Here is a 21,087-nt window from a genome sequence, read left to right on the forward strand (position 1 = left end):
CAAGCAATGTAATGGTAAAACAGCAGGGTTCTTTTCCCGCTCAGTGGCCCACGTATATTTTTCAGATTTATCTAATGGTCATGATTACACGAATAACAAGAGCCGGAGAGGGAAAAAAAAAACCAATCTATATGCAACACGCGCCCACAATTGCTTTTTCATCTACCAGAACCCTTAGCAACACTGGATGGAAAAGGTAACAGAAGAAAGGGAGATCCACTAAAAAGACAAGCACAAGGGAGAATTGATTAGGGTTAAGGACTGTAAGGAAGCTTTTGTTCGAACATCTAAACATCATTTGATCTCTTGATCTATTGGGTTACTGTTTCTGTTGATATTGTCTCTCGGACATGTCTCTCGGACATGTCATCAATCACGCAGCACCGGAAGTTGACTTCGTGAGATGGAAAGAGACGATGAGCTTCGGGGCTTGCAAGCACTAACATCGTGAGAAGGAAGGTCAGGGATGTCTTGGCTCGACTACTCCAATGTTCAAGTCAGTCACAAGAAGAAGAAGAATTTAATTGAAGGAACGTGATGAAGAGAGTATGTATGCATACCTACTTCTGCAAAAATATGAGATTATATAAACGAGGGTGAAAGAATGATGAAGATTTATCTTGTCGTTAATTAAAGAGAATATCCACGCACCGAGATTTTATAGAAGATATATCTCATCAACGTATGGAAAATGTCTCATCATTGTCGTAATAGCATGAAGTCGTATCATTCAGCACCATACTGTGATAATAGAGGTAGGTGATCATGTCACATAATTATTCATAACTTCTTGACAGTGATTTGACTGACTGACTAAAGATAAGAAGGAGAATCGGTCTGATGTTGGGCATGACAGGACTAGTCTATGGAGAAGTTGACCTTGAATCGGGATGAGCAAGGATTAGATACAGTCGAGTGGAGTCCGGGCACAATCGAGTAGAGTCCGAGCTCGACTTTAATATAAATGCAGCGTTCTTAATGAATCAGAAGCTAGGGCTCATGCTCTTGGTATTGTGCTCGGGCCATGGTTGCGTGGTTGACCGAGTTGGAGCGTGGCCGAGCTGGGAGCGGAGCTCTTGAGTGGGTTGGGTGAGTGGTTGAGTCGGAATGGGCTGGATATAAGGTAAAGTTAACTTTTTATCCGACATGTCTCGACTTTAAACTGATATTCGAGCTGGGTCATAACACCCATAATAATTACAATGTGTGTTATCAAGAGAGGAGGGGGTATGGTCCCCGGGGCAATGGTGCTGCGGTAGGACATCCAGGTTGTCACCCAGGCACCTGCGGTTCGATCCCCATCTACAGCGTATTTGGATGTCTGGGCTGGCCGCTGTGTGCATTTCCCGATTTACTCTTGGTGGTCGATGGGAAACTTCTGTGGGACTAGACCGGTCACTCCAGAGATAGTCAATAGGGCTAGTTGGGATTTATCCTTTTCAAGAGAGGAGGGGGTATGAGGTTCATGATCTTTGAACATGGAATATTCAAAGAAAGAATGACTCGTTATGGGTTTGATGGGTTTCGTCATCGGTATTTAAACTGGGTTGATCTTTTGGATGCATCTAAATTTCTCCGTAACATTTACCTAATAATAATAAAAAAAAGGGATGATCGATTGCATGCATGTTGAGGGATCGGATGGAGAAACTAGTTTGGTCCCTCACAGGGTGAAGCTCCTCCATCTTTTTGACGTCCAGTGTTATTCCTCTGTTTTGTTTTTTAGCCTCTTTATTCCAATGCAAGCGCCAAAATGCGATCGGCTCGAGTATCTTGGCCAGTTCTTTAGAACTACTCTTTCTCGCCCATAATGGAAGAACAACAGCCCCTTTCCTGCCTCTTATATATATAGACATGCGAACAGTAGTCCGGCAGCGTCCACAAACTGACCCGCAGATCTCTGCTTCGTCGTTTCTGGGAATATAATCTATCTCCTTGTGCATGCAGGATCGAGTTGTAGTTTGGGGCATTTATATGACGGGTTTGCGGAGCGGCGAGGGAGGGGATGAGGAGCAGCTGCGGCCGCCACCGGTGCTGCAGGTGAAGGTGTACGGGCCGTGTGGCGCGGTCGTGGAGTCGAGTGTGAAGCAGGTGTGGTTGCCGGGGCCGCTGATCGTGGGCGCGGGGCCTGCGGGGCTGGCGACCGCCGCGTGCCTCAAGGCCAGAGGCGTGCCGGCGCTGGTCCTGGAGAGGGAGCGCTGCGCCGCGTCGTCGTGGAAGCTGCGCACCTACGAGCGCCTCCGCCTCCACCTCCCGAAGAAGTACTGCGCGCTGCCGCTGATGCCCTTCCCTCCGGAGCTTCCCGAGTACCCCACCCGCCAGCAGTTCGTCGACTACCTCGACCGCTACGTCGACCACTTCGCCCTCGCGCCGTTCTACGGCGTCGAGGTCGCGCAAGCGGAGTACGACCCATCCCTGGGCTTCTGGCGAGTCCGCTCCGCCGCCGCCTCCGCCGTGGCTGACGACGGCGGAGGCGGCGGCTGGGAGTTCGTGTCGAGGTGGCTGGTGGTGGCGACGGGGGAGAATGCGGAGGCGGTGTGGCCGGAGACCATCAGCGTGGAGGCGTTCCTCGGCAAGGTGCTGCACACCAGCGGCTACGCCAAGGGGGACGAGCACCGTGGCGAACGGGTCCTCGTGGTGGGCTGCGGTAACTCCGGCATGGAGGTCGCCTTGGACCTCTGCGACAACGATGCCAATGTCTCCATGGTCGTAAGAGATAAGGCCAGTTGCTTATCTTGGTCTTCCTCATTAATTAAAGATTAATTGTTGATTATCCTCTAATTAATTAATCGTTCCACTTCCGACAGTTGCACATACTGCCGAGGGACATATTTGGAATCTCCACCTTCGGGCTCTCCATCTTTCTGCTCAAGTGGCTTCCCGTTAAAGCGGCAGACGCCATCCTCCTCTCGATCGCCAGGCTCGTCTTGGGCGACACCGGCAAGTACGGGATCAAGCGGCCATCGCGCGGCCCTCTGGAGCTCAAAACCGCCACTGGCAAGACTCCAGTGCTCGACGTCGGCACCTTCGCCAAGATCAAAAGCGGCCAAATCAAGGTTTTTCCCCTCCCAAATCGCTTTACAGAATCGAAGTTTTTCAAATCGTCGTCTCTTTCTCACTGATTCGCAATGGTCGCAGTACTTCAGATGAGGTTAAGATTAGGGTTTTGTGCAGGTGGTCCCTGATGTGAACCAGTACACAAGCAGAGGGGCAGAGTTTGTGGATGGTACACACCGGGAATTTGACTCCATCATCTTGGCGACAGGCTACAAGAGCAATGTCACTTCTTGGCTCAAGGTGCATAGTAAGACAAACCAACCAACATTTTTCATTCTGTAATTTGGGTTCATACATTTAATGTCACTTCTATTAACTTGTCTGCTAAGATTGCAAAATGAGGAATAAAGAGAATTGATGGAACAAAGTGACATCACCTTTAGACTCATTTGTGGAACTGATCTAAGGATAGTAATGAGGTTGTTTGCGAAAATGCCTGCAAGGATAGACATGTAGGTAGAATTGAGCCAATGGCTCATCCATCAAAGGCAAAAAAAATATCTTTTTTAACTCCCTAGGAGATACACGGTCTATTTATTGCAGTAATGTGTAAGTATGGGCATTGAAGGCGATACATATGAGAGAACACTCGTAATAACTCTGATAGTGACTCTGGTCCTGCACATAAATCCAACCATATTATCACTTCTATAATCATGACAATCACCTGCATTTTGCCACCACATGCTATTTGTGTGGAAGGGGTATCAAAATGGCCCACAACAGCAGACAAAAGAGAGCATAATTGTTTGTCAGGTTCATTAAATTAATTTGAGCTTACAAAAACTGTTCATTTGGTACAGTCATTGTATAATACTTAGTGTAGAATTAGCTTTCTCACAATCATTCTGGATTAACAAATCTTCCCTTCATATACTTATTCTCTAAGAAGAATTCAAACTCTGCTATCAAACTTGGCCTGATCTACTATAATGTTAGTGTATATATCCATGATTGTTAATACTTAATACTATTATAAAAGAAGGACAAAAAACAATTCCGTGTATCTCACTGTGAGTTTGCATATCACAAGGAGGAGGATTTCTTCAGCGAGAAAGATGGCTTTCCTAAGACTGCCTTCCCTCATAATTGGAAAGGAAAGAATGGACTCTATGCTACTGGTTTCACAAGGAGAGGGTTGTTGGGAGCTTCCATGGATGCCAACAAGATAGCAGAGGACATAGCCAGCCAATGGAATACGAAGGCCAATCCCTTGGAGCTGTAAATATCAGGCACAAGTTCCCCCAAAACCCTGATACACTCTATTGATCATGTTTCTTGTGGTACAACTGGGAATTGGCCTTCCTTTGTTTATGGGTCTGGATAGAGGTATTAAAAAGAAGAAACAAAATTAAGTCTACTAGGCCATTTTTGGGAGTTCTTTGTATAGCCAACTCACTAAAAGGTTGGAGTCTAGATAACTTGCAGCTCGCACGTAGACAACAAATCAATCTAGAAAACTGAGTAGTTGGGTAGTGTGTATACACTTCCAAATCAAATATTGTTGTTTGTAACTAAATGTTCATCCCCAGTTTCTTTATATTTATAACTTGTAGAAATTTCTTTTGCAAACTAAGATGCTGTTGTCATAAGTATAACTCTCCCTGCCACATTGAGATGTCTATAAACTTCATTCTTTTTTCTACATGGTGAGTCGATCCCTCAACATGTTGCATTCAGGTGCCTAATTACTTTGGATAACAAGTCTGTGGCAGAACTAACATTGTTGTTGTCTCTTTCGTAGAATGTTCTGGCATCATAAGTACTCATATAAAAGTGAGTGTTCTGGTGTGTGTGTGGAGAGGATGTAAACACCAAAAATAAACTTGCAGAGGTAAAATTCATGTTGAATTTTCTCTTCACGCAAGTATATGATCCCATAATTTCTCTTCTATATATCTTTATATTCATGTCATATTTTTAGTGCGAATACAAAGATGTATTCTCTTGACACAAGTCTATAAATATGAAGTTTTTTAAATGTTGCACCAAATCATCATCTTGTTAAATTAAATTAATATAATGCCACAGTCCATCATGAGTTGATATGTTTGCTCGGTACCTATTATCACTTTTATTGTATCGTATATCATGGGGGATAAACAAATCCACTGATAGCCATCCTATATGTTCAAGTTAGCCATCCTGTTAGTCACCCTAAATGGTCAAATAATTGGTCTGTAAACCCTAAATAGACAAGTAATCTATCTTCACCCAGTTTCAATTTTTCATTATGTTAAGATTTTTTTTTTTTGAGAATATGTTTGATAACTTGATTTTTTTAAAAAAAAATAAAATATTAAAAGATGAAAAAGTGCATCTTGAATAATAGAGAACAAATAATACTTTTCTGAAATATTATCTTTAATTTTTAAAAAGTTAAATCCAGAATCACAAATTTATTCAAATAAAATGTGTTATTATTATATTAGATTATGAACTATTGTTATTTACTATTATTTAAATTTGTTACTATCAACTATTAGTGAGTTTATTATTGTTGTTGTTGTACAATATAATGTTATTATATAATATGATATATAATAATGTAAGATAATATAATACGCATTATTATGTTATAATTTTGTAATACAATAAAATTATTAGTATAGTATAACATATTATTAATAATCAACCATATAATTATCAATATTTTAATTCCATATATAATTTACTTTTACTAAACAGAAGCTTAAAAAGTGGAAGGTGTTTTCACTTTTCACATTATTCATTTCATAAAAATAAAAAATTGAAACAAAAATCATGAACCAAACAAACCCTTAATCACTTTACTTAATACATTCACATTTAATGTAAACGAATATATCATGCATTTTGATCTTTGAGGATATCAAGCCTACAAGGTCATCAAAATTTCTTCCTCTTTGCAACTTTTTGTTCTCCTCTCCTCAAAACTATCAGATTTTACAGGGTATACTAAAGCTGTGAGAGGGAGGGAAGAAAACAATTGACTTTGACAAAGAAAATAGGACTATGCTATTGGTAAAGAGGCAAAAATGTTATAGGGTCATCTGATGGAATGCTTCTCCCAAGGAACAGCTCTAGAGGCAATCAAATTAAGATTATGATCACTGCTTTGAGCTAAGAGGCGATGATGGTGATAGATTACTACTCTAAATATAGAGAGTTATTGGGTGAGTTGAAAAACTATTTGAATGTCTTAATCTGTAGGTTCGGTTACCCTTATTGGGTGAGTTATAACGACATTGCTTTACCCTCATAAACTAAAGATGTATTATTGGCTATTGTAAATATAGAAGCATGCATCAAGACAACAACTTCTCCCCCTAAATCTTCTTTAGTCTTTTTTGCTCCTCTCCTCTCTAAAACCATCAATTTTTGCATATGGCTTTAAAGGCCACCTTCAAAACCTTGTAACGAAGATAGCAGAACAATTTAATCTGGAAGAGAACTATAAAACCAATGGAACGAGAGCATGAGTGTTAATGCTGCCGGGAATTTTGTAAAAATCCAACAGGATTAGGTGTTGGCCAAGCTTGTGTAGAATTAAGTTGTGATCAGTAGAAGATCTATTACCGACTGTCTAGACTTATTGTCATCCTCAAGCTGGTGATAAGGACAAGTTAGTTCAACATGCGATCCTTTTTCCATGTGACTATCAATCTCTTCCATTGCTGACAGGATCGCACGCGATAAAAAACAAATGTTTCAGTCTTGATTGAGGTTCCAAGTCATCAGCTTTGGTTAAGTTTCAACATGTGTGCTTGAGAATCTTTTCATCCTATCCCTCCTAGCATTATTGAGTTGGAGTGATTTTGATAGGTGATCTATCCATAACTAACACGCTACAAATTGACCGATGTTACAGAATCAACGATAAATTGTGCTTATTCCATTACTGCCATTATACTTATCTACTACAATCTTTAGTCATTAACCTACCAAGGAAATTGATCGCAACCAAAGTAAGGAAGACCATAGAATTACTTGGAAATTGTAGTCTGAAAAAATATCTTCTCCGAGCTTCTACCTGTAGCTCTCTAGTCAATCTCTCAACTGCATCCATTATACCTAGACCATTGATCTGAAAGGACCATCATCTATCTTTATTCCAAGTCACAATCTCCATTACTAGTCAAATACGCCACTGAATGATTGAACTGCATCCTTCCAGTCCACTCTGATGATTCATTGTCACAAAAGCTAGTTTGTTTTACTTTCTGGTATGATGGATGAGTCTAGTTATCCTGCAAAACCAAACAAAGTTTGATTTCTTGATATGCAACTTACTGTATGTTTTATGAAGTGTTTCAAACGGTCCTGGGACTATGGTGCAATGGTAAGAGAGGTGATGGACTTTTTAGTAACGAAAGTTCAAATATCACCCAGAGCATATTACACTTGGGGAGTTTGAAAAAACGTATAATGTTGGACCGTTCATCAAGATCTATCTGCGTTTTCCGATTTATCTTCCGTGGGGATAAACCAGTCACTTCCAGGATTAATCGGATCGTAAGAAATGGATACGTGGATTAAAAAATAATAATGAAAAATGAAGTGTTTCAAACTAGACAGGTCGTGAACCTGAACCATTGTGTGTTTCGATTTCTGGATTTCAGTTACTGAGTTGGCTGATCGGACTCCGGTTTAAAAATACTGACTCCGATGCCATTTCTGCTGGGTGATCATCAAGTTGCCATCCCTGTTTCCTAGCATTGAAACCAAGACCAACTCCTTTATCAGCAGGAAAAGGAATAGTCAAGACTAAGACAAGCAACCTTCAGACTATTAGCTCAGCCAGTTTGTATTCACTATCCCTTGCGATCTTATCCTTACAACTTTGTCCATAATGCCAATTACATCACTGCACATCAATGCATGATTCCAACTAAAAGCTGAAATGTCTTTGAGCATGTTTCTGTTGGCATTATTGCTTCTTTTCTGCATATGCTTTGATAGAAAGTCATGCAATAAGGATTTTGTCATTTTTTCAAGCCATGAAAAGGGTTATGAAAGCTACATGGCTGTTGATGGGCGTTTTCACTCACGCTCTTCCTCCTGAAAGCAACCTTAATGCCATTGGTTTTGCAGCAGAGAGCAGTGAGCTGTTATAGTAGCCAACAAGAAATACAACTCCTGGTAATGCCCTTGGATATTGGACAAAGATCAGCATGAAGGTATTATCCGCATATTATCAACTATTTTATTTGTGTATAAAATTTAAATTAATAATAATTAATAATAATATTTATATATGAGTTTTATGCATAAGGCACTTATAGCATGAATTTTATTTATTGTCAAAATAATAGGAAAACAGATGATTTGCAAACTCATTTTCCGATGAAAATGCATGAGCTGAATGAGTTCTGAAAATGACATGCATATATAAAAAGACAAATGGACTCTTACAATTTATGAACTATAATTTGTTCTTTTCCGCTCCATTCATGCTAAAATTTATTACAAGTAATTTATCTTGTTTCATCCTTTATTTATTGAATGAATAAACCTGTCTGATCTTCCTTATTTTATAGAAATTTCTGATTTATTTAGATATATTTTTTGTTTGTGCCAAGTGTCAATCCAACAAAAATCTTTATTTGATTTACTTCAGTGGTCAGTGTAGGTTAAAATGGCCCAAGTGAGTTGGTTGATCGAGGCTAGGTGATTTAATTGGATTCAATTCTAACTGCTTAGTCCAAATTCAAACAAGTGAGGTGGTTGGGAAACTTTTATTATTCACTTGGGCCATAAGCGGGCCTATCAGGCCCGATATACATCCAAATCCAATAATATATATTTGATAATTTAAATATTCAATTCCGATTAATTTCAATTCGATTTCATAAAAACTTTCAATCGGAAGTGCGCTGCTCTGGGCCGAGTAATTTGCCGCTGCACCTTTCTCCAGGGGCAAAATAAAAAAATTTATTGTCAAATCCAATGCATCCGCATTTTCACTTTGAGAAATATTTTGATTCCTCAAAATCCCGGGTGGAGTTTGCAAATTGAAGCGAATTTTCATTTTTCCGGGACAAAAATGAAATTTACAAACGCAGGAAATTTTTTTTGGGAGAGAGAAAGAGAGGAAAACAAATTGCTGCGTGGCGAGCTAGCGAGAGAGGAAAGAGAAAGGACGGAGGGGTGAATGAGCCCCCGACGACCAAACCCTTCTCTCTTCTCCCATTCGTCACGGATGTTCTGCTAAATCCATCGGCATTGCCGGTCTACCTGCTTCTTCCGTCTTCTTCCTTCGTCGTTTGGTTCCTTGGCCTTCATTTGAGGCGATCGCTTTGGACTGAGGTGCGGATGCTCGCTTCACCCTTCATGGTTGTCGTGATATTGTTTCTTTTCTTGAATAGATGGCTGCAGGAACCTTTTCTTCTTTCTCATGAAACTGATCTGTTTTTTATTGGTTATTGTCCTTGATCTCGATGTAGATTGAGATTCCCAAGGTACGGTAGACAATGTGGAATGTGGGTGAGTCGTGTTCGTGGGCTTTGCTTGGGATTCTGTTGACGGACATTAGGATTTTCTCCGCCAAGTTTTTTTTTTTGTTTTGCAATAGCAAATAATTATCCTACTCGAAACATGGTTCTGATTAAGTTAGCTCAGCTAACATGCGTTTAAATTAAATGCTAGATGCTGGAAAGAAGCAGCGCTAACTTGGAAATATGTTTTTGCTTTACTTGGTCAGGCGTTCCTTGAAGTAGACAACCACTTGTTTCCTTAGTAGACGCTTGATCCTGATTGCAGTCCTTTTCTTTAGCTTCTTTCTTGTATTTAAAGTTGGTTTTAATGTATGTTAAAAATATAAACGTATCGATTGATTTCTTTCTGAAAAGCGAATGTTTATGAGGTAAATGATTAGTTGGTCAACTTAGTATGGTACCATAGAAGAAGATTCTGCATTGGTGGCCTGTGTGTCTACAGAATATGCTTGTGTAGAATGATCAGTTTCCAGAAAGCTTGAGCTTTTGGATAAATTGACAGTTATCACTGTTAACATTTTTTTATCATTTGTTTATAAAATTGAGCCAACCATGTTGTTTGTGAAATTTGCTATGTTACATTTTATTTTAGTGTTGAATTTGTTCTTCACCATTTTTTTTAAATTTTCTTATTCTTTTTTGTGTATCTTTTTTGGTTAGTGTGGATGATTGAACACCAAGAGTAATACATGGTAATCAGCAAATGGAGGATATTCATTATATAAATGCTGGTTTTCCTTACACTGTAACAGAAAGTTTTATGGATTTGTTTGAAGGGCTAACATATGCCCAGGCTGATGCTACCTTTGCGGAAGCTTTGCATGAACAGGTAATCTTTAGGATTTTATTCTTTCTTCATGCTTATGAATTTATATGTATAACTGAGTAATGAGTTCCTTAATACTTGCCATGGTGCTTCTGCTGACTCTTCTGATTTATGACTTAGCATTGCGCAATTCTACCTTACAGATAATTAAATATTTGAACCTTTCTTTTTGAGGCCTATGTGACATTCATCTGAACATTTAATCATCAAGTATGAGACATAGCTTATTGAACTGTGATTTATAGAAGAATCGGAAATCTCCATTCATCAAATATCTATAAATTTCAATTTGAGAAACTGTATGTGTGGTTTATATTGCAGGGGAATAGTTACTGGTCTATGTACATAAATCCATATAAATATGGATTTTCTAGCTCTTCTACTGGCTCCTATTATGACTATAGCCACACTTATGAGATCAATGACTATACACAACGATTGGATGAGGCTAGAAGAGCATCAGAGAACCCTGCAGTTTCAAACAACCTAGATTCAGCATGGCAATCTCGATTTGGAAATGATTATGCAAATAGAAATTTTGGATCCGAGGAACGTAAGTACTTACTTTCATATTACTTTCCTTTATATGCTAAGGGCTTTGATGAAACAAATGTTAAAGCCAAACATATCAATGATATAATGGCTAATTGAGTTTATATACCATGTAAACCAAGAGAGGTTCTTATCTCCATTTTAGCAATGAAAGCATCCAATATACTCAACACATTGAGCTACCATTTTTCAAATGCTTAAACTTGATGAATCTATCTAACTGAGTTATTTATTATCTTGCAAGCAAAGGTTATATTCTTATCACAAGCAATCCCAGTTAGGCTTAGGTCATGACAAGAATACACGAAAGCAGAGTAGCACTCATTGGAGAGAAAAGATAGAAATTACATGAAAATAAGTAGAGAGAGAGAGATGAGTATCAAACTCATGATCGTGGTACTTACTGTGTCTTTGAATTTGATAAGATTTAAAGATAAACTAGGAGGTTAGGATCTCAATGGCTCAATCAATGGGAAGAGGAGCAATCTTGTGATTTTTCCTATCCCAACTTTTGGAGATTGCATAAATTTCCATTTGTGTGAAATTTTGATTTAATTTGTTATTTGTTAGACTGAATATTTGTTTAGTTTTTTTTTTTTTTACTCTTTGAGGACTTCATTCTCTAGATTTGGTTGAAACTATAATAAGATCTTACAATCTACAACTTCTACTTCTTTCCAGTTCTCTTGTGAGGTGACCTTACTTGTCATTCCTCCTTCAACTTAACATGCATCTTCAAATTGGCATTTCCAGCCTCCTTTGTTGGCTACCCTTCACGTCAACACCTTGATGTCATCATGCACCTATTTTGCCGCCTTCACAAGTAATGCCATACTCTAGCTCTAGCCTGTGACCCCATGGTTCTTAACATCAATTGATTCTCAAAGTTTGGCAATCCCCATAGGTCCTTTAATCGTATTGACAATGAGTTCCATTGTTTGAACACATCCTCCATTGACACTTAGCTCATCACCCAAGACAAAGAGGTCTATGACATTGCATGGGATGATGTCGATGTCTTCGCCTTTGTGAAAAGTCTTCAACCTCCATGACAAAGATCTGTCTCTATCTTCACCTTTGTGATTGATCTGTACATGTCTTCACCAACATTTCAATGGCTACACTTTTCTATTTCGGCTAAGATTTTTCCCCTTCCTCAAGCTAAGTCCAGGGTCTGTTTCCCCTCCAAGCAAGGCCCAAATAAGGCTCATATCAAATCCCCCAAAAATATAGCGATGCATTTCCAAAAAGGGAAATAAGGGAACTAAAAATTGTGTTTTTATTTTTATTTTTTAAAATAAGACACAACATTCTTCAATCTTCATTATTTTTGACTGAAGTCTTCCTTTTTACTTTTTGCCTCAGGTTATACTATGGCTAAGTTTTATTTTATTCTAATTTCTCCTTCTAATTTTTTTTTCCTTTAATGCTATCACTATCTACGTGATTTGAGATAAGGCTAGACATTGCCCATTTCTTTTAACAGTTCTTCTCTCTTGAAGTCAATGACTTGTTTCAGTTTATATCTCCTTTCATTTCTCCATCCTAGTGAAATAATTGGAAATAGAGTCCTCATTTGGCATTTCCCAAGTAGATGTTAACTCTCTCTTCCCTTGAAGTGGAGGATAGACTCTACTTCTTATCCACTTACACAGTCTTCATTTGGCATATCTTCTCTCTCAGAGTAAATTCTAATTTTACTTTCCTCTACATCACTTTTATTAATCTACTGATCACTTGCAATCTCAAACGCAAATTAGTCATTATGACTCTTCCACTGTCACATTTATCCTTGCTTGAGTGGATGCTAAATTATTATTATCCTTAAGTCTGACATCCCCTTGTATAGGTCAGATTCTTGGTCTCTCTCCACTATAACTCATTGTCAAAAAGTAGATATTGAAATCATGACATCTCTTTTTTGCGATCTCTCATAATTCCTCACTTTGTTTGTTTTGTAGAAAATGTTTTCCAGGATTTTCTAGTGTTTGGCGTCATGGAACATCGTAGTCAATGATTTGGTCAATGAAAAATGTAGGCATTTTATTTTAGGAAAAATGTCTTCCTTTGAATTAGAGTGAAACTTATTTGCAAACTTCCACTTCTTCCCTCATCTAGGTAGATCGATCGATCCAGGTAGGTTGAATAGGCTAGGCAGAGCAAGCAGGTTGAGCCGAGAGTTTCAATCACATCTAGGTATTTGGTCACTTTGATTGGACTTGATGAACTAAGTGGCTTAAGTGGGACGGGTAGCCTAGGCTAGCTAGGTAGGTTCATTAGACTCTAATTAGAATCAACGGGTTGGTAAGCTAAGTCAGTTGGTGGGCGGGCTGGTTGGTAGGTTTAGATTAGCAAGTTGGCAGGGTGGCCTAGGCTGGCCGATTGGGTCAGGCAGGTTGGTCTAATGGTTGGTTGGGTTGGTCTAGTATGGCAAGATGGGCCATGCGATCCAAGTGGGTTGACTAGGCCAGGTGTGTTGGTATGGTTCGGACAGGGTAACTTTTCAAATATGCCATTTGTTTAATTGGGCCAAACATTGGAAAATAATTTTCTCATCTTATTTTCCCTGAAAATGTTTTTCACAAATTAATTTTAGTTAAGGAAGAAGACTAAAGATTAGGTTGACTCAGCCAAAGTCTCTTTTGATGATGGTCTGCAATTTTAGTCATAGTGTTGCATCATCAACTATCCCAACCGTCACACTAAGATTTCATCTTTAGTATTTTTGTCAAATATCTTAATTGATCTTATTTGTTTATCGGACTTCTATTTTGTATAATGAAATGAACATCACTATCTTGGCTCCATCTTGACAAAAGAGTAATATACCTGAAATCAATAGTTATATGTGATTTAACAATTTAGTCCCTTATCAAATATGTAGTCGATAGGTATTATACTAGCATCTTTGCTATATTTTTATTTTCTTTCTGATTTTTTTTTTTGTTGCTAGAAACTAATATTTTTTCCTTTGTTTATTTTCAGGTGTTCAAGTACAACAAAATGGAATTGGTTCTCAGGTGCAAAGTGCTTCCAATGCATCCACTAAAATTGTCAACAATTGAATAATGCAAAACACAGTCACATAATTAATTATTATTTTTTCAAGTATCTCTGCTTCTGTACGTTCTCCTGAATGCTTGTTGTATAACTACATAAACAGATTGATCGGAAATATAAGCTGTTGAAATAAATTCGATGAACAATAAACTTTATGACTCCTTTCTTCATTTTTGTGCTTGTAGTGCTACTTTTTCAATATTAGATTTTTGGTTGTATCCTATCTTTCTTAACCAAAGAAAAATTTATTGCATTATCATTCTTAACCTGATTGATGCATGCCTTTGACTTGGTCTTTGTTTGAATATAGTTACAGGAAAATCCTAATTGGTTGCCAAATTTGCATGGAACTCCTAGTAATCTCATCTGATTTAACTTGTCGAGGGTTAACATACATAGATGGCTCTGATGCATTGGGCATGGATTCCATTGAAAAAGCTAGTATTGTAAACTTGCTCCTCTCATTTACTGAAATAATAAGCTGAAAGAATGTGGCAGTGAAGAATGGAAGATGTGTTTAATTTTGGCATAGATTGGTTTTGATAAATAAAAGAAAACACAATGTGATACTTCTCAATAGAAGTAGTTGAATATATCCTCAATATCTCATCTGACAATAATGATATGATAATGCCATTTTTAGTTATAAGAGGATCATACACCTTGAGATCATGAAAAGGCTACAAAAATTTGTTGGTAAGGTAAATGCTATTGGGATTGCCTTTCATATATGAGTTAAAAGATGATGAGGATCATTGTCTTGCTACTTAACGCTCATACTCAAATAAGTATTACAGGATGAAGGTGAGATGTAATTTTGTTATCTTGTATATCTAAATATTACTCTTTGACCAGATATTGTAAAGTTGCAAACCATTTTCACGATCCAAAATTGTACTCTATAACAGACGTAGCAGATGTCTTTTGACTGAATTTTTTGTTATTGCCTTTTTTTAATCTGCTACGTTCACCTACCATATTGATTAGAAGATTGCTTGATTAGATGCACTGTTTTAGTTTTATGAAAAATGATTTTTATTTAATGATGCAGAAGATACTACTAACCGTCCAAGGATGCCTTTTTAGCCCCATCATTTTTTGATGTTAAACTAATCTCTCATCATATCTCTTACTGGTCTTAATTAGGCCATCTTTAGGTATATGAGCTTCCGATCCAGTCGATACTGGATGTTAGTGTTTGGTGTACATGTTACAGCTGTTAGTCATCAAAACTTGTAAACTTCATATGAGAATGCATTTTGCTACAAGCTGTTCATATCCTCACGTAGTGTAGTCACAATTCATGAGATAGACACAGTGTTATGCTTAGAAGAATAAACAGTGAATCTGGCAATACCCAAAAAGTAAAGGCTTACTGTGTATAAATTGATTCCCTATTCTAATGAGTACTTGGCTCACCAAATAAATTGATTTGATTTTCTATACTTTCTCTAGTACAAAATTTTGTTTGTGCCCAGAAATCTCTGTTGCCTTTTCTTCCTGGCATTAGGATTATTTCTTGACCCATTTCATTAATATTTTCTTGCCAATATCTGTTCCATTCTTATTGCCAATGAAGAACAGGTTAATACACAATCTGAATTTGACTTTGCATTTCTTCACATTATTTTTGTGTAATCAATATTCTGGTTGATGCAAATTATTCACTTGCCAGCATTATTTTATGCATCTTAGGTTGCTTATTTTTTCTCTTAAATTGTGATAGGTCTTTTGGCAAGACAATGTTGACCCTGATAATATGACATATGAGGTTTGCATTTATTTTCTCACATCCCTTGATGATTTTGTCTTCTGGAGTCTAAGTAGTAGTTGGCGCACATGCTCCATTTTTATTATCTTTGAAGATTCTGTGTGAATGTGATTCAGTGAAATAGAATTTGAATGCGAAAGATTAATGCTTGTTTCTATTTTTTGACTTGTGTACAAGGTAATCTCCATCTGTTTGTTATTTGTTCATATTTTTTTACCCTGTTATAATTTTAGGATAAAAACATGCAATCTAATCTAAGGCGTCTATATGTTGAAGCAACTCTGCTTCAAAATACTTGATAGGATCAATTGCTTCAACCTAGCTGATGTCTCTGCTAAAGTAGACAGTCATTAAATTAATTGGATAAATTAGAGCCGCTGTAGATGCTTAAATTTTTCATAAATTCGCTAGATGTCCTAATATTCTGTTATACTTTGATTTCTGAATTAGTATTCATTATATGGTATAGCACCAATAGTCAATAAAATGAGAGAAGATTGATTGTGTGATGGTACGAGACATATTCAAAGGCATCTAATAGAAGAATAAATATGTTAGTGTGGAAGGTGTAATAGAAGAGTGGAAGGTTAATGCAGAAAATATTCATAAATGTAATAAAAATGATTTAATTAATTTTAATCTTACTAATGATATAGCTGTGCATATAGCTCAATCAAAGGGATAAAATTCATTTAGCTGACTTGAATAATTGGAGTAGTGACGGCATGATGATGATGATGACAATTAAAGCTGTATTAATGTTAATGCATCAATATATTTATAAGATTGACAATATTTACAAGTTCTATCAATATAATACAAACGCTATATTGTTATGAATTATATATTCATATTATTTTTAAAGATTATTATCATTATATTGAATTCCTATTTGTATTAATGTTAAACATCGTATGAGCTGGCCAATTCTTCCCTGCCATGATCAGAGAGATGGCACTTTTCTTTGGTAGACACCAGCTTTGTGCTTGCACTGAAATTCAACCTATCGACCAGAGATGACCTTCTGGATAATGGATACCATCCAACACCCCTGCGTAAGATAACCATGAGATGTACATCAGCCAAATCAATTCAAAAGATGAATCTGTTGATCCCCATGAGCAGGACAGGATGGAATATTCCAACTCCTTGTCAAGCAGAGGAAGCTGGTTCAAGGCTGTGGGCATAAATTATTTAGCTGGAGATCAAATATGTTCCAATGGCTTACATTTGGACCAACTTCTGCATTCTTTGAATGACCTCCCCACCTCTTCCGTAGTCCCCAGAATACCCCCCATACTTCCAAATATCCTCCTATTCAACTTTATATACATCCCCTTGGTTTTGAAGTAGGCTTTGATTTTCTATTGATGGTTCTTTGTAAAGCGGGGAGAAAAAAACTAAACACTGGACCTAAACTAAATTTCCACGTTGGCACAATATTCTGGTATGTGAAAAAATTATCACGGATCTGACTCTCGTTTAATGCCAGCAGCAAACTTGCTACTGGACTTTTCAGGGCGACTTATCTGGTATCCATAATGAACAGTTAAATCATATCTAACCCCCTGATAGTCTTAGTAAGCCTTTTTCCCTTATCATGTTGAAATCTTACAATTTACTTATTGCAATTTTGCCTCTTATTCAGGAATTGCTGGAGTTGGGTGAGGCAATTGGAACACAAAGCCGCGGTCTCACTCAAGAACAAATTGCTTCGCTTCCTGTCACGAAATATAAAAGTAGATTATTTTCTAGAAAGAAAGCACAAGAGAGGTAAGTATTGTTTATTCAAGTACCCATATTAAATATTGTATCTTTTATCAATTTATCATCATTAAATTAAATATATTGAACTTTTTTCTTCAGTTTAGTCTGTTGATTTTGGCCCGAAGTGACAGTGTAAACTTCTGATAATGAATGGCAATATGACATTGGAAATGTTTTTCTTAGTCTCTGGCAACTAATTAAGCAAGGTTATACCATTTCACTCTAGGCTATTTGCCGCTTATTTTGGTTGGGTACGAGTGTATGCCATAATTGAAATTTTTTGAAGGCTTTAGCATGCCAGTTCTTTGATTACAGGAGTCAGACATGTGCGTGCTGTGTTTGTGTATATATTTGTATATGCATCTTATCGGTCATATGAATTATTTGCTGACGTATCTAATTTGTGTTGTATCAGATGTGTTGTATGCCAGATGAAATACAAGAGAGGTGATCGACAAACAACACTTCCATGCAAGCATGCTTACCATTCTGCCTGTGTGACAAAATGGCTTCGTATAAACAAGGTCAGTAGGCAGGCGAGAAAGCTCCTCTTCAACCAATGTTATACTTTTTTCCCCCCACTGCTGCCTCTGAATAATTTTCTGTGAGATAGGCATGCCCAATTTGCTTTGTCGAGGTATCTATTGAGGAAGAACCGAAGAACCAAGGATTTATGCCTAGCGGAACACATGGAAGTAGTTAGCGATTCCGTTGCAGAAGCTGCTCCTTTTTGACACCCTGATCTCCCCAGGAGTTGAATCAAACAAAACAAGACTGATTCCATGGTTGTCTTTAGCTTGTATGATACAAACTATGCAGTCCTAGATTCTCAATAGGATAATTGTTAGAACGATCAGGTCAGGATTCCTTGTTTGTTATTTGGAGTATGAACTGATAACTACTACAAATGCGTTTCATGGAACTACTTGCTACCTCTACCAGCAATATATACACAAGTTAGGACATTGGTCGGCATTCACAGTAATGGAAATCTCCAAGTGCTTTGTTTCAGCTTGCTTGACAACTTTGATCTGACCATCTCGACTATAAACAAACGTGTTGTCCGAGCCATTGGGATAGAAAGGAAGGAGTCTGTTCTTCTTGCAGCAATCAAAGGTAATTGCTTATCTGTGATAATATGGCAAAATTGAAACAATCAGATAGAAGCTGGAAAATCCAAGCGCAACTAACAAGTTTCTTCCTTTGGGAGATTGTTCTAAAATATAATGGCCGTGATTCAAAGAAAGTGCAACTGAAATAGGTGAACTCAACCAATAAGATCCTTCACATTAATATTTGTGTGTATCGAGTACAATACGGCTTAAAAGTTCACAAACTGTAGCTTTTTTAAAAGCATTTCAATAGCATTATGATCGTTACCAACCTTATACGGCCAAGTTAGAGCCCACTTTCTCACAAAAATTACAGCCCATTTAGAGCCCATTTCCTTTCAAAATTAGGGCCCATTGCTTTTCGATCTACTATATAATCGCTTACTGTCTAGGGTTTGCACCGCATTCGTCGAGCACAGGGAGCCGCAGAGGAAAGATGGTATCTTTCTTCCCATTTGTTGATAGGTTTTCTTCTCCAGGGAAACGTTCTACGTTTCGTCTAGGCTGTAATCCTTGTGACACTTATGGTATTTGCAGCCGTCCCACAAGACGTTCAAGATCAAGCAGAAGCTGGCGAAGAAGATGCGCCAGAATCGCCCCATCCCCCACTGGATCCGCTTGAGGACCGGCAACACCATCAGGTTCCTTCTTTTCCATCCCTTCTCCTTATTTTGATTACGCCTCTTCATTTCTTTGAGTTTCGAGTTGCTCAGGCTTTTTTTTATTTTAATGTTTCCTTGCTAGGTATAACGCCAAGCGCAGGCACTGGCGCCGCACAAAGCTAGGATTTTGAAGACGCTGTATGTCCTGGTTCACCTTTAAGAAACATTTATGTTTCCTTATCTGCTCAATTATTCTTGGTATTGCTCTGGTAGTCTATCTCGTTCCTGGTTCATTAGCTGAATTTTGGTCCTCAGCGATCAATATGGATATTTGCGTGCTCAGTTAGTTGATTTTATTTTTATGTATGGGAATGTTGTTGAATCAGATAGTTAATTTATTAATTTAAAAAGTTCAGTAGTTTGGGAGCCTTCTGCATTCTATCATTCACTCGATATTTTAAATGAATTCTTGCTTACTATGGGATTTGTTTTGATTGAAAATGCACGATTAGTATTCTTTAATTGAAGGGTTAGATTGTGCATCATTGTTGAATGAAGTTTAAAGTAGAATAATATACTGTCTTGTTCAGCTCTTTAGTTCAATTGCTCAAGTTAGAAAAAGTACGTTTTCTTGTTTGGTAGTTCATTTAACAAACTATTATTATCGTCTTGCTTAGTAATGCAGTATAGCCCATTTTCCTTGTCAAGTTAGTTGATATTTCTTTCGGATGTCTTAGATGTGCAATTTTGACTTTGAAATGATGTTTTGATTATAGTTTAGCTATGACTGGTAAAATTCTTGTCTTTGCATAGTAAAGGTCTTGGATCCTATTTTACCTTTGCTCTGGAGGATTTTTTTTGTTCCATTCGTGCTGATGGCACAGAAAAAGCTTTGAAACTCCAACACCTGAGTGGATAAGTCCTTTGTAGTTTTATCTTCCTCACTAAAATTCCTTCTTGGTTGTGTGCTCTGCCTGAGCTCTGCCAGAACCTTTCACCTTCTTCATGAGTTCTGCCAGAGCCTTCCAACTCCGCTGTGAGCTCCGCTCCAGCTTTCTTCCTTTGTTGTGAGCTCTACTTGTGCCTTCCACCTTCTTCATGAACTTTGTACATGCCTTATGCCTTTGCTGTGAGCTTCATAATTGGAGCATTGCGTGCTCATCACAAGCTTTGCTTGAGCTGTGAGCTCCTTAAATGACCCTTTACACGAACTTAAGTGGTTGCTATGACCCACTTCTGGCCAATTAGCTCCTTCAGCAACTTGAAATCTTCGAGTAAGCTTCCTCTTCTTTTCCATCCTTGTAGCCACCAACCTAAAATGAAAGTCTTAGTTAGTAATCAAACTCCATAGCAAATTGAGATTTTAAACCTTTATGACTTCCCAATTTCAGCCAGAGGAAGCTAACGAACTGTACAAGTGGTAAACTAAACAAAAATTAGTGAGACTATTTTGTGGGTGGATTATTAGTTGTGAAAAAAGTTTCTTGCAATGTAAGATAAAATTGTGTATCATAAATTTAATATGACCTGATCTTTTTCTGGGATCCTTGGAGTACTTTACTTGGCTGCCCTTTATTCCTTTCATTTAATGGTAGGAAATGCTTTCTGGAATAAATCTGTGTAGATGTTGTGTGATATATTTTAGATTGTGATTTTATCTAATGGGATGATGTATAACATTAATATAGCTGCCTTAATTTGGTTTGTGATGATAAAAATATGTTAAAAATAGGTTTAATTATGCTTAGCCATCGGTAATTTTTATGAAAAAAAAATTCTACTTTTTGCACATAAGCTTGGCGTTAAATTTTGTTTTTGCTACCTAAGATATGATTTTTTCCCCTAAATTTATTTATATTAATTT

At 37.6% G+C, this 21,087-nt stretch overlaps 3 protein-coding genes across 6 annotated transcripts; all 3 read left to right on the top strand.

Annotated features, from left to right (window-relative positions):
- The first annotated feature begins 1,895 nt into the window (after nt 1-1,895).
- On the top strand, nt 1,896-4,616 carry LOC141827513 (indole-3-pyruvate monooxygenase YUCCA2-like). 2 transcript variants are annotated; one of them, XM_074714776.1, is made up of 4 exons: nt 1,896-2,721; nt 2,808-3,056; nt 3,175-3,297; nt 4,076-4,616. In XM_074714776.1, the coding sequence occupies exons 1-4, from the start codon at nt 1,942-1,944 to the stop codon at nt 4,280-4,282; spliced, it is 1,359 nt and encodes a 452-aa protein (XP_074570877.1). In that variant the 5' UTR covers nt 1,896-1,941; the 3' UTR covers nt 4,283-4,616. The 2 variants fall into 2 exon arrangements, with proteins under 2 accessions (XP_074570877.1, XP_074570878.1); XM_074714777.1 differs by having other exon boundaries at nt 2,180-2,721; nt 4,091-4,616.
- Nucleotides 4,617-7,790: 3,174 nt separating this feature from the next.
- LOC141828330 (E3 ubiquitin-protein ligase BIG BROTHER-like) lies at nt 7,791-18,467 on the top strand. Of its 3 annotated transcripts, none has more exons than XM_074715745.1 (9): nt 7,791-7,839; nt 8,131-8,216; nt 10,194-10,362; nt 10,681-10,912; nt 13,897-13,931; nt 15,698-15,742; nt 17,391-17,515; nt 17,925-18,033; nt 18,123-18,467. In XM_074715745.1, exons 3-9 carry the CDS (start codon nt 10,237-10,239, stop codon nt 18,210-18,212), a joined length of 762 nt encoding a protein of 253 aa, XP_074571846.1. In that variant the 5' UTR covers nt 7,791-7,839; nt 8,131-8,216; nt 10,194-10,236; the 3' UTR covers nt 18,213-18,467. The 3 variants fall into 3 exon arrangements, with proteins under 3 accessions (XP_074571846.1, XP_074571847.1, XP_074571845.1); XM_074715746.1 differs by lacking the exon at nt 7,791-7,839 and having other exon boundaries at nt 8,046-8,216; nt 10,194-10,225; nt 10,286-10,362; XM_074715744.1 differs by lacking the exons at nt 7,791-7,839; nt 8,131-8,216 and adding an exon at nt 9,172-9,345.
- A 560-nt stretch (nt 18,468-19,027) lies between these two features.
- On the top strand, nt 19,028-19,659 carry LOC141828327 (large ribosomal subunit protein eL39-like). Its single transcript, XM_074715740.1, has 3 exons — nt 19,028-19,060; nt 19,159-19,262; nt 19,366-19,659. The coding sequence occupies exons 1-3, from the start codon at nt 19,058-19,060 to the stop codon at nt 19,412-19,414; spliced, it is 156 nt and encodes a 51-aa protein (XP_074571841.1). The 5' UTR covers nt 19,028-19,057; the 3' UTR covers nt 19,415-19,659.
- Nucleotides 19,660-21,087: the final 1,428 nt, after the last annotated feature.

Source organism: Curcuma longa, chromosome 4 (genome assembly GCF_044706935.1).
Source record: "Curcuma longa cultivar G26 ecotype Majalengka, Jawa Barat chromosome 4, ITB_CL_G26_1.1, whole genome shotgun sequence".
In the NCBI taxonomy this organism is placed as follows: Eukaryota; Viridiplantae; Streptophyta; class Magnoliopsida; order Zingiberales; family Zingiberaceae; genus Curcuma; species Curcuma longa.

Bases quoted from the DNA above. Each gene is read 5' to 3' on its own strand.
- LOC141828327 (XM_074715740.1), top strand. The intron at 19,263-19,365 runs GTTCCTTCTTTT...TTTCCTTGCTAG, and splicing joins AGGACCGGCAACACCATCAG to GTATAACGCCAAGCGCAGGC.
- LOC141828330 (XM_074715745.1), top strand. From the start codon at position 10,237: ATGGAGGATATTCATTATATAAATGCTGGTTTTCCTTACACTGTAACA. The intron at 10,913-13,896 runs GTAAGTACTTAC...GTTTATTTTCAG, and splicing joins AAATTTTGGATCCGAGGAAC to GTGTTCAAGTACAACAAAAT. The intron at 18,034-18,122 runs GTCAGTAGGCAG...TCTGTGAGATAG, and splicing joins AATGGCTTCGTATAAACAAG to GCATGCCCAATTTGCTTTGT.
- LOC141827513 (XM_074714776.1), top strand. From the start codon at position 1,942: ATGCAGGATCGAGTTGTAGTTTGGGGCATTTATATGACGGGTTTGCGG. The intron at 2,722-2,807 runs GCCAGTTGCTTA...CACTTCCGACAG, and splicing joins CCATGGTCGTAAGAGATAAG to TTGCACATACTGCCGAGGGA. The intron at 3,298-4,075 runs GTGCATAGTAAG...TCTCACTGTGAG, and splicing joins ATGTCACTTCTTGGCTCAAG to TTTGCATATCACAAGGAGGA.